This window comes from Lutra lutra, chromosome 12 (assembly GCF_902655055.1).
Source record: "Lutra lutra chromosome 12, mLutLut1.2, whole genome shotgun sequence".
Classification (NCBI taxonomy): domain Eukaryota; kingdom Metazoa; phylum Chordata; class Mammalia; order Carnivora; family Mustelidae; genus Lutra; species Lutra lutra.
In genome coordinates, this window is record NC_062289.1 from 17,498,029 (window position 1) to 17,519,334 (window position 21,306).

Here is a 21,306-nt window from a genome sequence, read left to right on the forward strand (position 1 = left end):
CTTACCTCTCTGTGCTTCAGTGACCTCATCTAAAAACTGGGGCCATAACAGGATCTCACAGAGTTGTTGTGAACCAATCAACTGAGTCGGTTTGATGAAGTCCTTGCAAGGGCGCCCAGCACACTTCACACACGCTGGCCATTTGTCCCCAGCAGCTAATTCTCATTCTCATGTCACTTGTGAATACTGCCACCTCTATGTTCTCCAATAAAAGGCAGGGCATTAGATAATGAAAATTCAGGGCGCCTGGGTGGCTCAGTGGGCTAAGCCGCTGCCTTGGGCTCAGGTCATGATACCGGAGTCCAGGGATCGAGCCCCGCACTGGGCTCCCAGCTCCGTGGGGAGTCTGCTTCTCCCTCTGACCTTCTCCCCTCTCATGCTCTCTTTCTCTCTACAATAAATAAATAAGATCTTTAAAAAAAAAATAATGAGAATTCACCTCCATGTAAATTCTTGCACGCGAACAAGATGGTGACCGCCTTAAGAGTGACAGGACTCTTTGTGGCATTACTCAGGGTCCTACCAGATCCTACTGGCTGGAAAAAAGCCCCGTGGAGATTCCCAGGATAGCACTGGTTAAAAACCATCTCCAACACACAGCTGCCTCCTGTTCCGGGGCACCACACGTTCCCAAGAAAACCTTGTGGACAGACAGCACTTCCACCTTGAAGAACCGCAGTCACTGTGAGAAGAACAGCTCTGTGGGCAAATGCAAGCGAGCAGACTTCCCAGGACCCTAGACGCCAAACCTGGATGCAACCAGCAACAGCACGCAAGCCTTACACAAGACCCCCGCTTCGCCCACCCCCAGAACCCTGACTACCTCACAGATCAAGGCTGGAGACGGGGGATGTGGCCGAGCACTGCCGCCAACCTACGATCACTGGGCGAGTCACCTCCCTGTCTGGGTGCAGGTAACCTCATCTGTCAAATGCAGGGCGTAGACAAATGGTGTCAGGCCCCTCTACGCTCTGGGACACTGAATTCTACACACATGAGAGGGAACCATTACCCTGCAACCAGCCGTAAAAAGAAAAGAGGTGCTCATCATCTGGCTTAGCTTCAAGTACGGCCAAGGCACCCGGAACAACGCCACCACTGTGACCATGCTTCGTTCCGGAGAACTGAAATCCAAACACTACCCTCAGTGCCCCGAGCAGCACCTGACGACAACAGGAGAAACTGATGTTCTTAGAAGAGCTCTATTCACCCCAGCGTGTTTCCCAGGGACACAGAGATTTCGTAGCTGAATGGGGTGGGGTGGTGGTGGGGGGCTGGGGGCTCCAAGGACGGGGTGACACTACGGAAGGAGGAGTCCAGGAAAATCGCAGAAGTGAAAGAGGGAAGCGCCTGCCAGAAGATGTCCATCTGCTGTTAGTACCAGCCTCGGAGTTATTTTGCCTCTAAGTAACAAGTAAAGGCAAGTCATAAAACATGAACATGAAAGTCATGAACTTTTTCAACACCATGATACCTGCGTTTCAGGAACAGATGGAAAAACGGTAGCTGAAGCACAGTCAGGCCTTGCAGCTGGGTTACAGCTGAGCTGACCCAAGCGCAAACCCCCCACCCCGTTCGGGAACAGAAAAGACGAGCAGGTCTGTCTTGGCTGCCATACAGGTGTGAGGCTGGGAGGGGAACCTTCCTAAATTACTGAGTCTCCCCTCCTCTGCACACCTCCAGCGAGCCCTGGGGCCTGAGTCTCCCAGGTGACACTCATGTTATCTTGGTGATCTGTGCCTCTGCTCACTGAGCCATGGGGCAGTGACGATGCGGCCCCCCAGAGCAGGATGGACACCCGGGGTCCTCTCTGCACCGCCCTCCTTTTACAGGTGACAACACAGAGGCCCAGAAAGGATTACTAGCTTATTAAGGTCACCAAGGCGACTTGCCCATCTCCCGGGTCTGGCCCAACAATTCTGGAGAGATCTTTTAAAACCTGACCTTCGGAGACTCCCGTGAACATGAACTGATGTTTTCTGAATGCTCAGATCTGCATCAAAGGTCGGACCACCAACCTTATCTACCCTCTCCTCTTCCTCACTCCTGTCCTCAGAAGAAGTAAAACGGACAAGAAGTATGGAAGATGAATGGCTCATCTAGAATGGGAGCAAAGGACATAGACGTCCCTCCAGTCCCGAGCTCGTGTCCTGTTTCCTTCCCATGTTTTCTTCCAGGAATAAAGCTGGACTCTGAGGGCCAAGGAAGGATGAAAAGTAAATCCCAGGTCCAAAAGGACTTGCTTCCCCCTCCAGAAGCATCTGAGGGGTATAAAGCACAGAGGGTTCCACCATCAGAAGAACGGGAAACAAGGTTACTTCCTTTCAGACGAACCACCCTTCCCCTTTCCTGGTTAGGGGACAAGGACAGAGCTGACACGGGCCTCCTCTGGCCACTGTGGTGGTGAACTGAGGTGGTGACACTGGCCCGCGGGGTGCACCTTGCCACCCTGCCTCTCCCAAGTGCCTCTGTCACTTGTCACCCTGGCAGAATGCCAACTCAGCCCCTCGCACCAGCCCACAGGGTCCAGCGAGGCCGCAGTCCAGGGACCCGATGCCGGGCAGGGGACCAGGGAGGACCCTCGTGCACCAGGTCCAAGATGCCGAGGCGTTTGTGACTTCCCACGGGCGCCAGTGGAAGGGTCGCTCTGTCCCTCCAGACTTCCGGCGAGGGCGGGGAGGGTCAGTCAAATGAGAGCTGCCTAGTATAGACAGCTTAGGCAAGCCACTGCTAAGATCCTAAAAGGTTTTACATGGCAACACCAATATCCCCTCGCCAGCGGAGCCAACACGCCTCTAGAATTTCAGCAAGGAACGAAAGTTCTTCAGCAGACTCACATCAATTGCTGGGCCTAAAATAAGTTATTTTTCAAACATACACGAAACACAAAATAGGATTTAAATTATCAAAAATAATGTAATAATCACAAGAGATTACACTGAGCTTAGTTCTGCTGTCCTGGATCTTCTCCATGAAGCTCCTGACTTAGAAAAGGGCTTCACTGAAATTAAGGCAATCTCTTAGACCACAATCAAGACAGAGAGGATTTTTTTTTTAAAAGAAATAAAAGTTCGTGGTATCTTGTGGCAATAAGATAATGCCTCATTCTTGGTTTAAAAGGTCATAAAATAAAATAAAATGCCTTAAAATAAGTGTGTCTGTCCGCACACATGCACATGAATGCAAATGCAATGAGGTATTTTGTTAATATGGATTTCAAAAAATAACAAAAAAATTTAATTTCTATAATTTCAAACATCTGGGCTTTTTATTATGACCTAAATTAAATTTTCTTAGTATATCTGACGTGTAGAATTAAAAAAAAAAAAGCCTCAGGTAGGGGGTAAAAAAACAAATGATAAATCACTATGTAAAACCGGTGGGGGTTTGGGAACCCCTCTAACAGCTGGAATTATTATCTGAGGAAAGGGGAATCCAGAATCATACTTTTTTTTACCCAAGCCAGGACACTCGGTCTCACCCTCCCATGTGCCATTCAATATGGTGCCATTTGCCACATGTGGCAAAGTTTTTAAATTTAAATTTTAATTAACCTGAAATAATGATAAATAAATGATAAACTGAAATAAATATGATAAACTCAGCTCCTTAGCCATATCGGCCTCATTTCAAAGGCTCAGCCAGCGCACATGGCTGCTGTTCACGAGTGACAATGCCGGGCTGCGGGAGGGGGGAAGCTGCTTGCCTGGACTCCTCCGCGGACCCTGGATCACGTCCGAGGGCAACATGATGGGCACATGCTCCATCAGCTAACAGGGCTGCATGAGGTTAATAATCAAAGCCCAGACACCTCCAACCTCGAAAAGGCTCGCCTGGCTCGGGAATGGCAAATTTACCACCACAGTACTACATTACTGCTCTCCCTGTCTTTTCTCACTGCTAAGGAGACAATTTTCCTAATCTCTTTAACCTAAACTTTGATGATGTTGACAAATACTGCCTCTCTGGGCCATATATAATCTGCCTCGACGATGGTCATGTAGCTATCAAGAGCGACCACCCCTGACTCCACAAAACACAATCAAATGCTGACATCCATTTCTCCCAGCCACACCTGTGTTCCCCAAAATATAAGGACACTGTGTGATTTTCCCATGAGCTCCCCTCACGTATGATCAACCTTCCACATGGCAGCCCCTCAAATCCCCAGCCCAAAAAGCTGCGTCCACTCAGAATACGCTCGCTGCGTCTCACCACCACGTGGAAGGTGAAGGATGCACCCTCGGTCCACTCCTGCTTCCTCTGTGGTCCACTTCCCGGATTTCGGTGGCTCAGAAAGCCAGCCCATCGTCAGTCGGGGGACTGCTGCACTCCACGCGAGGTCACCAGGTCACCGTTGCGCAGATGTGAAGCAGGGCGCTCCCTCGCGCCCCTGGCTCAGGTCACTGAGAAGTTCTCAGTTCCCTCCAGGCACTCGCCCGCTACTTCCTTTCACTGGCCACTTTCTACTCCAGCTTCCAGCCCCGTCACCGCTTCCTCCGCTGAAGGCTCACTCTTGCCTCCACCCAAACCCGAAGCTGCACTGTTCCCTCTACGGCCTCCGTCCCTGGAGAGCAACACTGCTCTGTCCTCTGTGAGTCCTGCCCAACCTTTCTTTTTTTTTAAAAAAGATTTTATTTATTTATTTATTTGACAGATAGATCACAAGCAGGCAGAGAGAGGAAGGGAAGCAGAGCTGAGCAGAGCCTGATGCGCGGCTCAATCCCAGGACCCTGAAAACATGACCTGAGCCTAAGGTAGAGGCTTTAAATCACTGAGCCACCCAGGCGCCCCTTCCACCCAACCTTTCAAAACCAACGTGCACTCACTCGCTCAAACCCGGGACTGTCGGAGCAGGCTGCCTGACAGATCCCACTCGCGCCTCTCAGAGACTATTAGTACATCATCTGCCTTGGCCAAGAGTCGGTTTTTATGTCAGGGAAAAGGGTGGCTGGTTAGGGATACCCACAAAAGAACTGGCCAACCCTCACTGCCTCAAAATGTGAGATGACAGCTTCGAACTGAAGAGCAGAAACAGAAGACCCCCAGACACGGAGGTGTGTGTCGCCAACACTGGGACTTCCATATCCGCTCAATGGGGCTCTAGAAGGATAACAAGGTTTCTGACGGCTCATGGAGCCGGTGTCACACACACACAGTCACCCTCCATGAGTGCCTTGGAGCTTCACCTTTTTAGACAGAAACAAAAATATTTTAATGGTATCAGTTTTGCTTCCGATTTTTTGGAAGGGAATGTGCTTGAAACCTTTCTTCCTTAACAGCTCCCCTGAGTAAGTAAGAATCCGCTGCTCGCTATCTCATGCCTTCATAACACATCTTCTGAGCTTCCTGGGAAAGACACAGTCTTTCTTGGTACTTAACATACGGCAAGAGCCATGATTTCAACACAGCGGCAGACTTCCCCTAGGTGGTTTAACTCATTTTAGTTTATAGACTACTTAAGCTATTCGCTCACATGAAGCATTAAAAAAATTAATAAAATGCCCTTGAAAGGCAGAAACGTTGGACTTACCCTCCCCTAGGTGATGCTACTTGAGTCACTTTGTGATGCCCAGAGGAAGAAGGGCCAGGATGGGGGATGGGACAAAGTAAAAACCCCGAGCTGATCCGCCTTCCACCAAGGCCTCTGGGTCCTGTCTCCCCTCCTCCCTATATTGCCTCTGGGGCACGCGGAAGACACCTTTCACCTCAGTTATAGGTCAAAAGCCCCCCAAACTCTGCTACTCATCTGAGCAGGTAGGAACAGTAGCAACACCTTGTCCGCTAACTCAGTGTAATTTCTCAAGTTGAATGGGTGCTTGCAGCTGACAAGTTCACTCAGGACAGTGAGTGAACTTGTCACTTGTGGCTCCATGCTGCCCTAGCAAAGCCACACACCCGAATCTGGGAAGCACTCGCTTGTACGGCTGTAACCCGAGAAACACACTTGTAATTCTAGACAATGGGAATGAATGTCTGATCAGACCCAAGGGATGAATCTGAAAGTAAAGACATTCCGTGACAAGGAGGAGGGTGTGACAGAGAAAGGGAGCTGCTCCATGATGTGACAAAAGGAAGGCCAGAAGAGGCGGTGGCTGGTGATGGAGACAGGGATACGTGGATGATTTAGAGACGCCTGATTTTCACAATTAAGCTCTCTCCTGTCCCCCCCGAAAGGACCACTTTCTAGAAAGGGACAGGGGCCTGAGCACACGCTCTTCGTTTCAGCCTGCTCTGAAGTTGCCTTGAGGAAATACTGCTCTGAAATACACCCAACTGGAAACAATCAGAAAGCACTGCTCCCAGCATGCCCCACGCAACAGGTTGACTGTCCTTACCGGGAGATGACTGAGAGGTATGTCCACCTGTCCCAGGAAGTCGTCCCGCGTCTGTGGAGAAGAAAGCGAAGAGTTAGTGTCCCCATCTCTCCACTGAGTATCAACAATCTTAAAAATGTTTAGTGTTTCTTTAATATGACGTTTCTGCGGTAAGTCGTGGATGAAAGACGCCAACTAAGTCCCTCGCGGGTATTGTCACAGTGTTGTGTGGTGACAGTCAGCAGCCCTGTAGGGCGGCTGCTACCCAACTGAATGGAAACAAATCAAGTCTTGGAACTGGGGAGCATGCCTTCAGTAAGCGAAGGGATACTCAGGACCACACAGGGTTTGGGGTCACAGGTGGCCCAGTTTATAGAGAAGACAGTAATGGAATGTTGGCAACACCCTAGTATTTATTAAGTGCTGTAAAGAGCTTCCTGAGAGCTGAGAGTCCAGGGAAAGTGAAGTAATCTAGTGATTAATAAATCATAGAAATTACTTCTCACCAAAAAAAAGTGGGGGGGGGGGCCTCAAGCTTTCAATCTTGTAAGTACGCTACTTTGGAATCCAAGTTCATGGATTAGTTTGCTGGTTAATTTCTGGGCGTAACATACTTCTTCCTACCTCTGTGCTACCACACAGCATAGATCTTTCTGACTTGAGACTTGGATGACATTCACTTGGAGGAGCTCACAAGCCCCCTTCCAGACTCTGGGAGTCCCGTGGGAAGTCATAACTCAGGTTTCTGGGGTCACCGGCCTGGACCACAGGGCATCCGACAGGTCTTGCTGCCTCTACGCCCTGCTGCAGGGTGCCTGCGTCAGAGCTTCTAACCTCCGGTGACCCCAGGGTGTAAGTCTGTTACCCTTATAAACACACGTAGTTGCTTCTACCACATTCAAATGCCTAAAAGCTCAGGAAGTTCTGTGATCCGACCTGTCCCACAGCCAGCCTGAAAGCCCAAGAGAGAATCCAGACCTCCTAACCCCAAATCCTGGCCTCTTATTTTCACTCTTCCCTGGTTTACTGAGGAATTCTCTAATTTACACAAACTACTTTTTAAATGTATTTGAAAAACCTCTCTTCTCGCATTTATAAAGCAGCATCTGGGAAATACGAATGAGATTCACTGGAATGATCTGCTGCAAGCTCAGGACTGCCTTTTAGGTAGTTAAAAAAATCCTATTAGCTAGAAAGCTACCTGCCTCCTCTCAGTGATGCACGGAGGACAGTGAAAAATCAGCTACCAATGGCCGGGTGTACAGGAAGCATGAGACTAGCCGCAATCCTCCCGACGGGATTCTCCTTCCTTTTATTTTCCTGGCCGCACCTGCTACAAGCCACCGTGGAGGTACCACATCTAACACGACGCTACAGGTGCCAATTAATGCTGTAGACCTGAAACAGCAGCCATCAGCGGAAGGTCCAGAAAAGGCAGACATCTTCACCAGCCAAAGTAATGGGGGCATTCCCACTCTCCATTTGACTGATTTAATGTAGCTAGTGGGGATGGTAGTTAACTCCATGATCAAAAACCAGAGGTGTGCTGACTACAAACAGTAAGTTGGACGTCTACGTAAGTAGTGGTACTGCCACCTGCCCCCGTCCCCTGCTGCCACCAATGAAGGAAAAGCATATCAGAAGAAGATGGGCTTATTACCTAAAGGAGTTCCATACCCTCCCATCTCTGAAATGCTACTCCTCAGTTATTAACCTCAATGCATCTTAATAAAAACTTACAAAACACCCACTACCCAAGTTCTGCTGCTGGGGAGAGGTTGTCAGAGTTCTAACCCGGGCAAGGGCCCACAGCTTGGCCCAGGCACCAGCCACTAAAGGGCTACAGGAGTGAAGCAGGTGCCGTGCTCGGGCCACTCTGAGTCTCACTTCAACTGTAGGAGGTGGGTGTTATGATGATGCTCATTTCATAGAACCTAGAGACCAGAGAGGTGTGGGACCTCTCCAAGGTAGCCCTGCTTGGGCGGGCTGGTTCTAGAGTCTGGGCTACAAATGAGTACTCCATCCTATGGCTCAGTAACCAGCCTGTGCACAGGCTCTGGGCTTCTCCCTGGGACACTGGCTCAGTACGACATGGATGGGAAGGGACTGTGATGAGAGCAGTGTGACAGGACTGGGGGGAAGTCCTATGAAAATGCCCGTGTGGGGCATTCTCTGTGACAGTGTCTCCTGTTCGGACTCTGCTTTCCTCAGATGGGCAGGAAACTGAACCCCTGGCACTCCTGAGGCCAGGTTCAGCAGCTGCACTTGGACATGAACAGGTCTTTGCACTCAACGGAACACACCGTTTCTCAAACAGCCGAAGATGAAGCAACCTCGCCCACAGAGCAGACCGAAGGGTCTCTCTGGTTTGCACCAAGGGTGACCGTAGAAAGTCCAGATTTTAAAGAAAACAGGCAGAACATAAAACAAAAGTACGGAACAGCACCAGGTTAAAAGAAACTGGCTTACACGAAGGTTTCACCAAACAGAATGTGTGGTGAGATCTACGTTTTCAAACCAGCCCACTGCTGTTAGAACCACAGAAACTTCAGGAAACGTAAAGCCTTTAGGTTAATGACAACACACCAATTTTATAACACATCTTCAGTTCCACAGAAGATAGCTAGGAAGGGGTTCAGAGAGCCTACTCGTGGTCTTTATGGCAAGATTTAGAAGCAGGGGCATGTCAAGGACACCCGGGTGGGGCTGCTGTGGCAGGACCCCCACCCATGGGCCCCCGCACAGACAACGTTAAGGCCAGCACAGCTTCCTGACGTCCCTGCTGCCACAGGATGACATCTTACACCAATGTTATGAAAATAATTAATCAATTTTCCTAATTTCTACACCGCAGGTATCTCCTGCAAGCAGCAAGTCACCTACGAGAGCCTACAAAGCCAAACCGGTTTCAGCGCGTACAGCGAACACGGGCATTCCTTGCGCTTACTGTTAAGTGTTGAGTCACTGCTGTCCATCCCAGCCTTAATTACCTGTCATGCTATTCTAGAGGCTGAAAATGTGCCGGTTACTAACACGGTTACAAATGTTCCCTTCTGACAAGCCACCAAATTATTTTCCAATGTAATGACAAGGCCAAATGGAGCCCCTGAAACATGTCCGATAAGGCGCAGCAAAGATCTATATTCCATTACTGGAAATGTGAAGTCACTACACCAGACGCTGTCCTGGAGCCTGCCCACTAGGCGACGATTAACTATCTTACACACTGTCCTCCCCCCCACCCTTAAAATAACTCTCCCCATTTAAATAAAAAGGAAAGGGACTAGTGTGTGCCATCGCCACGGAGAGGGAAGCTGCCACCCATGTGAATGCCACTGGAACCTGAAGCCTGGGGACCAGGACAACAGCTCTGGTGAAGCTCTAGGACGGCCCTCGGACGTCTCCCAAGCTTGCCCGCGCACACTGGCCTGGGCTGCTGGCCGTCAAGTGGACACCAGGCTATGTGGCCCTCACTAAAGAAATGAGACTCAACTTCTCAAAGAACACAAACAACAGAGACTTTCAGTCTTTAGGTTAGAAGCTAAAGGTCACATCGAAGGACGTGACATCAGGAGTACCACAGAGGTTGCAGTGAGAACAGGGCTGGGACTCTGCGTGTCACATGCAAGCGGAAGGGAGAGAAGATACTGTGTGGGGAGAAAAGCACCAGAAGAAAGAGAAGGGTGCACGCAGGTACCGCTGGGCAGTGATTTTTTTTTTTTTTTTTTTTAAGATTTACTTATTCACCAGAGAGAAAGCAAGAGCGACAATGAGAGAGAATCTCAAGCAGACTCCCTGCTGGGTGCAGAGTCCAACATGGAGCTCGAACTCATGACCTTGAGATCATGACCTGAGCCGACACCAGGAATCTGACGCTTAACTGACTGGGCCCGGGGCACAGGAGCTGCAACCCCACTGGCAGCCCAGGAGAAGCATTTTTTAGAAGTTCAGGAGAATGAGACAGAAAATAGGAGTGCCTCACATGAACACAGTGATTCAAGAAAACCGTTTCTGTTACATACATCTGAGAATGTGTACTAAGTTATGATCTAAATTTCCTTTTTCGGCCTCAGGATCAAAAAGTTTAAAAGCCTCTCAAACTACATTAAGCAGAAACCATTCGGTACTACACCAATTGCCTGGGGTTTTATCCTAGAAATTATTAAGCAGTGACTTCCAGGAAGATGATATTTAGAATTTCTCAGGACAAATGGAAGAGACATACAGAGGAATCGGAACACAAACTACAGAAAAAGAATTTGGGAGGAAAGATAGAGCATGACTAGATTTTTGCCTATTATGAGCTAAGGTACACATCACAGCTCTAACACCAAGCCAGAAAAAGAATCCTTGGCTTTAAAAAAAAAAAAAAGATTTATTTACTTGACAGAGAGAAAGAGGAAGAGAGAGAGAGCACAAGCAGGGCGAGTGGCAGGCAGAGAGCGGGAGAAGCAGGCTTCCCGCTGAGCAGGGAGCCCAGGGTGGAACTGGATCCCAGGACCCTGGGATCATGACCTGAGCCGAAGGCAGTCGCTTCACTGACTGAGCCACCCAGGAGCCCAACCCTCTGCTTTCCCACCGAACCATTACATACGACATCCCCATCTGCCCCTTCCTTCCAAAGCACATGGCCCGCACTCCGGCACCGGAACTCAGTCGATGGGGGAAACGGGTTCTATTTTTAGAGTGACTTGGGAAGTATGTGGTCTGAATGATCTAAATAATGAATGGCTTCAGAACCTTTTACAGACACTCTTAGACAAAATGTTATAAATATCTGAACTGGACAGCGTCGTGTCTGGAGAGTCACCTGAGTGCCGATCCGCACTGAGTGGCGGGTGCGGTCTACTCCTCCCCGAAGCATGAAGCCGGCTGTGCCACCGCACACAAGAGGAAGGGCAGACGGGCTTGCTTCTCCCTCTACTTGCCCCACACATCGGCCTTGGCCACGCAGACAGAATGGCTGTGGCTTCCGCAGAGGGCGTGAGTCCAGCCTCCACCTGCCCCACACACTGCAAAATCCATGTTTCAGCCCCAGGTGCCTCTGGCTGTCAAGGTAAATGGCTTCAAAAATAGGTCCCAGAAGTTCCTTCATCAAACGGTCGAGTGGCATCCCACTAAAAAGCCAAATGTGCCATCACGGGATGCTCCTTGAATGTACATGCTCTTGCCAGAACTCACCAGGCAGGCCCCAGAACACAAAAGCAAATCAAGTTCAGGTATTTTTTCAAAGAAACACATTCGACTTTCACATTGCCCGCCCCTCCGCCATTCAGTTTTCTGAGTTGAGGGACGAGACTGCCTTCACTGGGACAGCAACATGTGTCCTAGAGACACCGGCTCGAATTTACAACAGCAAACAAGACTTCTGTGTCAGGAAGAAGTCGGGGCAAACCCACGGGACCAGGACCGTTAGAGGCTCCTGTGACACCGCACTGGGACAGCAGGCAGAATTTAATCATGCTGGAGGAAAGCGTGATGGGGAAGATTACCCCCCCACTTTTTAAAGATTTTATTTATTTATCTGACAGACAAGTATGCAGAGAGGCAGGCAGAGAGAGAGGGGGAAACAGGCTCCCTGCTGAGCAGAGATCCTGACCAGGGGCTCGATCCCAGGACCCTGGGATCACGACCTGAGCCGAAGGCAGCGGCTTCACCCACTGAGCCACCCGGGCGCCCCGAGATTATCCCTTCTCAAGGACACTTTGGTCAACATTCAGAACATGAAATCGAAGGAGCGACGGCACAGCAGCACGGCACTGGCCGAGACTGAAGCCGGAGAGGCAGGGCCTTCATCGAGGCGCAGCCCTACCCCGTCCCAACGGCTGTGAGACGGCACTTGTGTGTGGACCCAAAGGGACTCCCAGCAGCTGCAGGTAGCTGCTGAGAAGGGGCTGAGAGGTGCACAGTGTCCTCTCCTTCCTCCGTGGGCGGCGGCAGCTCAACAACGTCCAGTCCTCTCCCTGCTCCACACGTAAGCAGACTTCAGGTCCTGGAAATCCCAGCTCCCTGCACGAGGAGCACTCGGCGATCTGAATTTCTGGTCTGATCAACTCTAGACATGGAAACTCTGGGGAAGAATTCTGGGGACTAGACACCCAGAATGGGACTCCTAAAGGTTCCAGAGACAAGGTGCCCCTGTTCCCTACACGGAGAAACTAACTAGCCCTGGGCAACAGAAACAGAATGGGAGCCACACGGAGAACTTGAAAAATTCTAATGGTCAGAGTTAAAAGTAAAAAATAGGAACAATTCTAATACTGTATCGTAGTTGTTCCAACACACCCAAAATATCATTCCGACGTGTAACTGAAGCATTTTTACATTCTTTTCACCATGTCTCTGAAACTGGTGCGCCTCTCTGGCTCGGGGCAAGCCTTGATGGGGACCGCATGGCCCACCTGCTGCTGCGTGCTGCAGGCACAGACGGACGGACGGACGGACGCCGCAGGAACACCACTCGGGGAGGGACGCGTCTGCCATGGGTCATCTCAGGCAGGGTCCCGAAGAAGAGTTCGCAGGGGGGCAGTAGGGGAGGGGTGTGTAGGCAGAGGCGCTGGGCTGAGGCTCATGGGAGAGTGTGGCAGGGGGAGGAAGAGAAGGTACAGGCTGGGGTGGGGTGTGACCGGTAGGGGCTGCATTTTAGAAAGGTCCCCTGAGTGCTGGAAGGGGAAGTGACTGGAGGAGAAGATGCCAGGGAAGGAGAGGGCTGACGGGGGTAAGCTGTCCGGATGAGGCAGCCCGAGGGGCTGGACCGTGCAGGTGCGTGGAAGGCTCAGCACTTGCTCGAAAGCATTCTGCCCCTGGACTCTCTGGGCCACTGTGCAATGAGGGATGAGTCACGGACACCATGTCCTTACCATAGTGTCCACCAGGATACTCAGGACCCAGTGTCACGGCAAACAAAGCAGCACCAGGGACAGTGACGACCTTGATTTCAGTGACAGAAGGCGAATGCACAAGATGGTGCAGGTGGCAGCCACACAAGGGGGAAGGTGTGGCCAGGCTACTGTCCCATCAAGGGCAGTGGGCTGCCTGGAGGGTGCAGTGTGTCATCACCCATACCGTGCGACACCCGGACACACAAGTCTCCTCCACACTCCTGTTTGCAGAGAGGTCTTCCCTTTCATACAGGACAAGCTTAGGGACACAGACTAAGGAGAACAGATAGGCCCCTACAATTGTTTCCATCTTCAGGAGAAGGAAGAGGCCAGAGGCCGTCACCTCCCATGGAACTGGGGCAGAGCCTGGCATTGCAGTGACCCGACACCTGCCACAAAGCTGCCCAGCCACACCACGGACACGGATGGTCTCTTAAAATGTTGTGTCATCCTGCAGCTGTCTGAATTTCTCAAGATTTTGGAATAATTTTTTCAAGATAAGTATCTCATTTCTCTGGAGAAGTTTTAAAATCAAAATTTTTTGCAAGCAATTTAAGAAACAGAGTATATGCATAAATGAAAAAAAAAAAAGTGAGGATACACTTGGATTCTCTCCCAACTCAGCTACTGAAGAACAGACCTCCATACCCTGAAGAAATTCACAACATACACCTTTAGCAGCCAGAACAGGGTCAGGGAATGATTGGGATACTGGGGAGAAGGGAAGCTAAGTACCCAGAAGCCCAATGTTTGATTTCATTAGCATGTGTCCTGCTGAGAGCTCTTCCTCCCACATCTCGGGGCATCTGAAGCTAGCAGTCCGTCTTCCTGCCTGGCTAGCCAATGGGACACTGTGCTCAAGCAAGCATCAAGACACTCCGTCAAACCCAATGTGGTGTCACTCTTGGAATTTCAATGAGTGGCGAGTCCGAACTAGAGGTTCTACAGGTTTACACCAGGACACCAACTAGCTTTTCATAAAGGTTCCATGAAAACGGCCCTGGCATGAGCTCTGGCACCCCAGGTAGATCCTGGTTGGTCTCCTTTCCTCACTGGCCATCCTCTGGCCGCCATCACATCTCTGGCCTGTAGACTCCAAGTCTGCTAGGGGAAGAGCTCCAGCCATAGTCTGGGAACGAACTTCAAGACTTGCAAAGACTAATAAGCTAATGTGTGGCTCACCTATCACGTGCCAGAAACCATCGGCTGCCACTTAAGAAACTTGCCCAAGGTCACGGAGCTGGTAAGCAGTGGCCACACAGTCTGGCTCTGGAGTCCCTGCTCTTTACCACCACAATATAGAGCCCCCAACTTCATACACCGGGTCTTATGGAAAACCCTGAACAGGCTCCCCTCCTTCTGATATGGAAATCTTTGTTAGCTCGGCTGTGTCCACTCCCACCTCTCCTAGGGGTTTCACCTGCCAGATTCAGTGCTTGCAACCTGCCAATTTCTAACATAATCTGGGCTTTGTCGTGTGTACACTCCTGTGTGTGTTTCTCTCTCATCTATATTCTAATAAATAAGTGAAATGAGCAAAGTGACAGGACATGAAATGACAGGGAGCGGAGTGATTTTTCTTCTTTCTACCCACCCTCTCACCCCCACCCCCGTTATCTTCCACAGTGGAGCTCCGTACACTGAAGAACACACACCTCTGGGACTATACGAAGACTTTCCGGAAACCTTGGCACAGGTGGCTTTAAGGAAATAATTTTCTACATCCTTCCTTCCACATGTTCCCTTCCCCAAACCTGATCTGAGAACAGTGTCTGTCTTCTGCTGCCTTTCCTTTCCTACCTGCTCTTACCTAAATCACAACCTGCCCCCTCCTGCTTTCCAAAGAAAGATGTGCTTCTCACCCATCCTGAGGCTCGCCAGCATGCACCTGGCTGGGTATAAAAGCACAGAGTGAAGGGAAGGCTTTGAAAAATGCACAGCCCCAGGGGGAGAAAAGAGAGTGGCGAGAACATGAGACAGATTATTTCACTACTGCCTGGGTGACAGGCTCATGGAGTGGAAAGTCTTGCTTATCTACCATTCATCCACCCAATTTTCTTATTTAATTTTTTAAAATAAAGTCAGATTTTTAGTGACAGGGAATAAGGTTCATATAGCTGTTTTAAAGAATAAGGAATGATTCTGTTAATTTTGTGGCAGGTATTTTCCATAAAATGAGCATGTCTGCAATTACAAAATGAAATTTCCAAATTTTTCAAGTACTCGCTACACGAGAAATTACATCTCTTGCAATTACTGGACTAATAACTTACTGAGCTGCTGACAAATTACAGGTGTCAAAAAATATATAAGAAAAAAATTTCTTATAAAATGTGTGACACACGGCTTTTTCAAATTTTTCACAAGGTTTGCTAAGCAAAAATGTTTGGAGACTACAGTTTCAAGTGTATCATCTATCAGGATGTCAAGCCATTAATTAGGTTTTTTTTTATTAAAAAGTTTCCCTCAAAGCTCATTAAATACTTAGAGCTTCCTCCTCTGGGGTACAGGATTTGTAGACAGCAATGAAAATGGAAACAAAAAGGAAAACTGGAAATGAAAATCACCTCCTTTCTATAAACAATGTTGGTGAGAGACATAGTCTGGAGAGGGAAACTTCCAAGCTTTGTGAAAAATTACCCAAATGATTACGTAACATGTAGCTTAAGAGTAAGCCATTTAAAATTAGAAATCTGAAGGAGGAGGAGAAATTTATGTCAATGTAAGGTTCTGGCAGAGGGGAATTTAAGACCGGACTGTGGCCCCTCTTCCATTCCCCACAAGCTACTGAGGCCACCCTGGGACACAGAACACAGAACCCAGCCCCCCGCCCCCACCCCTTCTAGTCTCCAGAGACAGAATGAGGTCAACAGGTTCCTGAGTCGGGTTTTCCTGAGCAAGACGGGCAGGACTGAAGCATGGAGTTAACCAAGGGTTCTCTAGGCCTGGCTGGACATTATAAACTCCTGAGAAGTCCAAAAAAAAAAAAAAAAAAGAGCCCAGGTACCCAGCCCTCTCCTAGACAACAAAATTTCTGGTAGAGAGGCTCCGACACAGGTGTCCTTCAAAAACACTCTAGCTGCGGGCTGCCTGGGGGGTGCAGTTGGTTAAGCATCAGACTCTTGCTTTCAGGCCAGGTCAAGATCTCAGGGTTGTGAGAATGAGCCCCATGTCACGATCCATGCTGGGGGTGGGGGGTAGCTGCTGCTTAAGATTCTCCCTTGGCCCCACCCACCCCCTAAAAAAAGCTCTCCAGCTCATTCTTACCTGTGGCCAGGGTTGACAGCTACTGATTGGACCTCTCTGGTCTCCTTTTCCAAGAGAAACTGATTACCTGTGAATTTCTACCTGAGAAACTAGCAGAATTTCGCTGATCAGCAAGCTGACATTAAGCTGCAATCTCTAAAAGTATGTGACAGCTTCCCCTGCCTCTCTCTGTCCCTTCTGTCCTCCTCTGTGCCTCTACGGACCTCCCAAAGGAAAATGAGCTGGACCCATTTACCCACGTTGGTTAAAGAACTGCCTGGGTCTAGAATGTGGCTGAGATGGGGGAGGGGGGTGCATTCTGGCTGCCCTCACTGGAACCCTAGCCCTTGGGCTGATAGTGCTGGGACAGGAACAGGGATAAGACTCACAGGTGCAGACAAGGCAGAGGGATTTCACTGGTTGTGGCCAAGGACTATGTGCCTGCCACTCTAATTCTGGGGCCAAGACGACAAACCGCCTTTCAGAAAAGAATCCGAGAATGAGATTCTCAGAAGACACCTCCAAAGTGCAAATCGGAGACCAGCATCTCTACCCGACGTCCCTCTCAAGCAGGTGCTCACCCTGCCTGGCTGTGACCATCCCTTGACAGAGCAGAGCGCTCACTGCGGGGGCCAGCAGAAAGGGCACAGGCTTTGGACGCATACGTGTCAACTCCAAAATGCCATGTCTGTCTAGAAGTAGCTGAATAACCAAAGGCAAATTTCTTAATCTCCACCAAAGGCCAATCTTCTCATCTGTAAAATGGGGATGAAAACAACTTCATCTTGCATAGTCACTGGATATTAAGTGGGACAATTAGAGTCAATAAATACTACTCCTAACTCAATCTCAGCACCACTGGCATCTGGTGCTAGATAATTCTTTGTTGGGGGCTATTTTATGTTTTGTAAAGTTTTTAGAAACACCCTCTGGCTTTTACCCACAACATATAGCAGCAATCCCTGTCCCCCAGCTGTGGTAACCAGATGATGTCTGTGAACACTGTCAGGCACAGAGGGTTGTGGTGGGGGAGGTGCTGAGGGGGGTTGGGGGGTGGGTGGGTCAGCTGAGAACCACTGTCCAATTCTGCTTCCTTACCCTATTCTTTGTAAGGTGTTCATGCCACCTTTGGGCAATTCTTTAAAGAATGTTCTAGTGATCTGTTGTTGATTTTTCAACTCCCACTTCCTTAAGTGCCAGGGAGCCTCTGTGTAACTAGAACTTTCTATAATGAGAAAGTGGCAAAGCAGAGATTTGAACCAAAGCCTCTTTGACTCCAACACTTAACATCTGTTTCCACAATATTGTGTCATTTCTTCGGGACTAATCACTCTACACGGTGAATGGGACAGCTCAGTCACTTACCTGAAGAAATTTATCTGGTTCTTATCCTTATCCTGGTTTCCCTTCTACCTCTGGGGTGTGTGTGTGTGTGTGTGTGTGTGTGTGTGTGTGTGATCGATCAATCGATTGACATATTTATTGATTTAAAGAGAGGTCTGCAAGCCAAGCGACATGCACCAGACTATTTCCTACCTAACGGAAGAGCACCAAGTGTGACAGTTCACTACATGGCTGCCAGGAAAATCCCGAGAAGCGGAGACAAGGCTGAGCTCCCGCCTGCCTGAGTTGTGTCTCAAAACAAGAGCAAAAGTTACGCAGTTCTCCATCAGGAAGGAACTGAAGCTCTGGCCAAAAACATTCCCAGGACAAGGAGCCGTGCTGCAGAGCCGGAACACGGAGTGTGCGGGGGCTGGTGTTGAAGCCAGGAGGACTAGGGACTCGGGAGAGAGAGTGTGTGAACGAACTTCAGAAAAAAATCACAGAGGAGAGGAGCGCCTGGGGGGCTCAGTCAATTGCCCGGCTGCCTTCGGCTCAGGTCGTGATCTTGGCGTCCCAGGACCGGAGCCCCGCATCGCGGTCCCTGCTCAGCAGAGTCTCCTTCTCTCTCTCCTCCTGCTTTCCGTCCTCACTCTCGCCGACCCATGCTCGCTCAATCTCTCTTGCTCACTCAAATAAATAAAAAATCATTAAAAAAAATTTCCAGGAGAAAAATCCCCCAGTACCCCTTTCAATATCACACCAGATCTTGAACAATCAAGCCACTGAACAAGCACTGTAGGTACCAAAGTTTAAGTCTTTACTGATGCCTCAACACACGTGGTAAACTTAGCAGAGGGAAGTTGTGACTTTCTCTTAGAATTACAGGGACTAGCATTCATTCAAGTGCCCGCACACAGTGCGAATGTCAGAGGCCTATCCACGTCGCCTGTAAAACCCATGGGCCTAGGATGCCCCCAGCAAGGCCGTCGGGGGGCAGGGCTGCCTAAGGCTGATGTACTACCAACCTGAATTCGGAGCCCGCAGTCCTCCCTGGCCCCGCCTTGGTCCTGACCTTGACACCCACCTGTGTGGCACTGTCTGCCCTGCACCCACAGCTCTAAGAACAGGGAGGCACGGTCTCTGAGAAGTCCAGCTTCCGCACTGCAGGTGTGGCTCTGATGCACCCGGGAGAGAACCCTCAGGGGTCGGGGGGACAGCCTGCTAGGGCTGAACTGGGGCAGGGACCAACTCGCTGGGTAACTTCAGGCTCTAAGCCTTTCCCAGACCAGGTTCCTCATCTGGAACGTGGGGCTCTGACCACCTGCACCTCCAAGTTCATAAACGGTTACACACCTCAAAGGTCAGCATACGTGGAAATCTCAGGCGAGTCACAACTGAACATTATGAAGCTTCTATTATTAGGGAGTATTTTAAATGCAGAGTTGAGGAATGGGAGGATGTGGGGTCCCTGCCAATCCCAGCCAACTGGAAAGCCAACAGCTATTTTCAGAAACTCGGTGGTTCCATTAGTCCGCTGTCCAGTCAAAACCCTTTTCTTGTATTGCCAAGAGTTTAGCGTGTACAGTTTGAGAATACCTTTGTTCTATCCTGTGAAGGCAAAACAGATGAAAGAACTCTAAAAACAGAATCGACGATTATAAAATTAATTATCCCTTAAAAAAAAAAACACATGGAAATGAAACGTCGTGTTAGGGACCAAGATGGAAGACCAAGGAAGACTACAAAACTTGTCTAAGCTTAGAAATGCCCCCGCCTTTTTTGTTGTTGTTGTTGTTGTTGTTGTTTTTTAAGTTGATCTGAGGGGTGCCTGGGTGGCTCTGTCGGTTAAGTGTCTGATTCTTGGTTTCGGCTCAGTCCGGTCACACAGTCATGAGATGGAGCCCCATGTCAGGCTCCAGAGCTCAGTGTGGAATCTGTTTCAGGTTTTCTCCCTCCCTTCACCCCTGCCCCACTGGCACAAACTTGCTCGCTCTCTGAAGTAAATGAATAAATAAAAAATCTTTTTAAAAAAGCTGATCTGTTGTGAGGTTATTCAACTTACAACTAAGTTATACCTGAGTGTCCATTTACGTATACACTGGGTGTGGGGAATATCAACCCTATAATCCTGAAGAAAACTGTCCCACAGGCAGGGATCCCAGGGCCGGATGGCAAGAGCCAACCACATCTATGCAGTGACCTGGCATGAAGCAGCACTGATCCCAGGTCGCCAGCCTCACCTGCCCAACGCACTGAGCTCTTTAGCTAATACTCCCCCTAAGCTATGACATCATCATACTGCCCGCCCCCACCCCAGGTGCACAATGGTGGGCTTCGAAGGTCAGGGAACAGCAGGGCATGGGGACAGTGACTGACCGCACAGGTGAATCACCTCCAGACCTGGGTTTGGGGTCAGGGCAAAATTGGGGGCATCCTGAATGTTCCCAAGAATTCTGCATTCAACTGCATGACACTTCCAAGGTTTAAGACAAGAGTGATGACTTTCCCATAAAAACCTCTAGGTAGAACTATGCAGTAAAATCTTCTATATAAGCTGGGGTGGTCCACCTCCTAAATGTTTGCATGACACAATTCATTTTTAGCCATAAATCAACAATGACAATTAGCATATTTGGGACACTAATTCCCTGTCCACATTCTAAGTGTTTCACAGAACTTGTCTCCCTTAGTCCTTCTAAAGATTTTTATTTTATTTATTTGACAGACAGAGATCACAAGTAGGCAGAGAGGCAGTCAGGAGAGAGGTGGGAAAGCAGGCTCCCTGCTGAGCAGAAAGCCCGATTCGGGGCTCGGTCCCAGGACCCTGGGACCATGACCTAAGCCAAAGGCAGAGGCTTTAACCCACTGAGCCACCCAGGCACCCCTCCCTTAGTCCTTCTATCATGCATGTTGCAGAGGAGTGAACTAAAGCAAAGAAAGGCTCAGGAATTTGTCCAACGTCAGAGAGGTGGGGTAAGAAGCAGAGCCAAGGTTTGAACTCCTACCCAACCTGTATGGATAGTCTAAAACTCCCATAGGCTTGGCTGCCTACATTCCCTAATTCTTAGATCTTTTGGGGGTGGGGGGGCTGGATAAAAATCTCACCCAGATACTAACATAATTTGTCTGTCCCTTCAGGAACAAGTATATAAGACATGGCAACAGATCATAAATGGACCAACTACATTTGGAGAATTACAAACTTAAGCCTCACTTGGGATACCATCTTGAAGAAGACTGGGAAGCGTTAACGATTGTGAGTCTTAGAGTTATAAACATCAGCATTTTTCCCAAACTCCCCGCTACTCTAATCCTGACCGACTCTCCCGTAGAAACCTCTAGGTAAAACTATGCTTTCATGGTACTAGCCCTGTTTTTTAACCTTGTGATTTGCAGTCATCAGCCAGTACAGGGGAGGAGACTGCTTATCTACTAATTCATGAAATACAACCCACTTACATCCGTTTCAGGACCCTAGCTGGAAAGCTGCCATGGGTGGTAAAGTGGGTCTACCCACCCACAGAAAATAATTTAGGGCA

General features: G+C 49.3%; 1 protein-coding gene across 7 annotated transcripts in view; it reads right to left on the reverse strand.

Moving 5' to 3' along the window:
- NEDD4L (NEDD4 like E3 ubiquitin protein ligase) overlaps positions 1-21,306 on the reverse strand; it is a 338,543-nt gene that overhangs the window by 74,346 nt on the left and 242,891 nt on the right. For all 7 annotated transcript variants that reach the window (XM_047698213.1, XM_047698212.1, XM_047698215.1 and 4 more), the window contains one exon: positions 6,339-6,389. In XM_047698213.1, the coding sequence (XP_047554169.1) occupies positions 6,339-6,389 (51 nt within the window). The remainder of the gene's footprint in view (positions 1-6,338; positions 6,390-21,306) is intronic.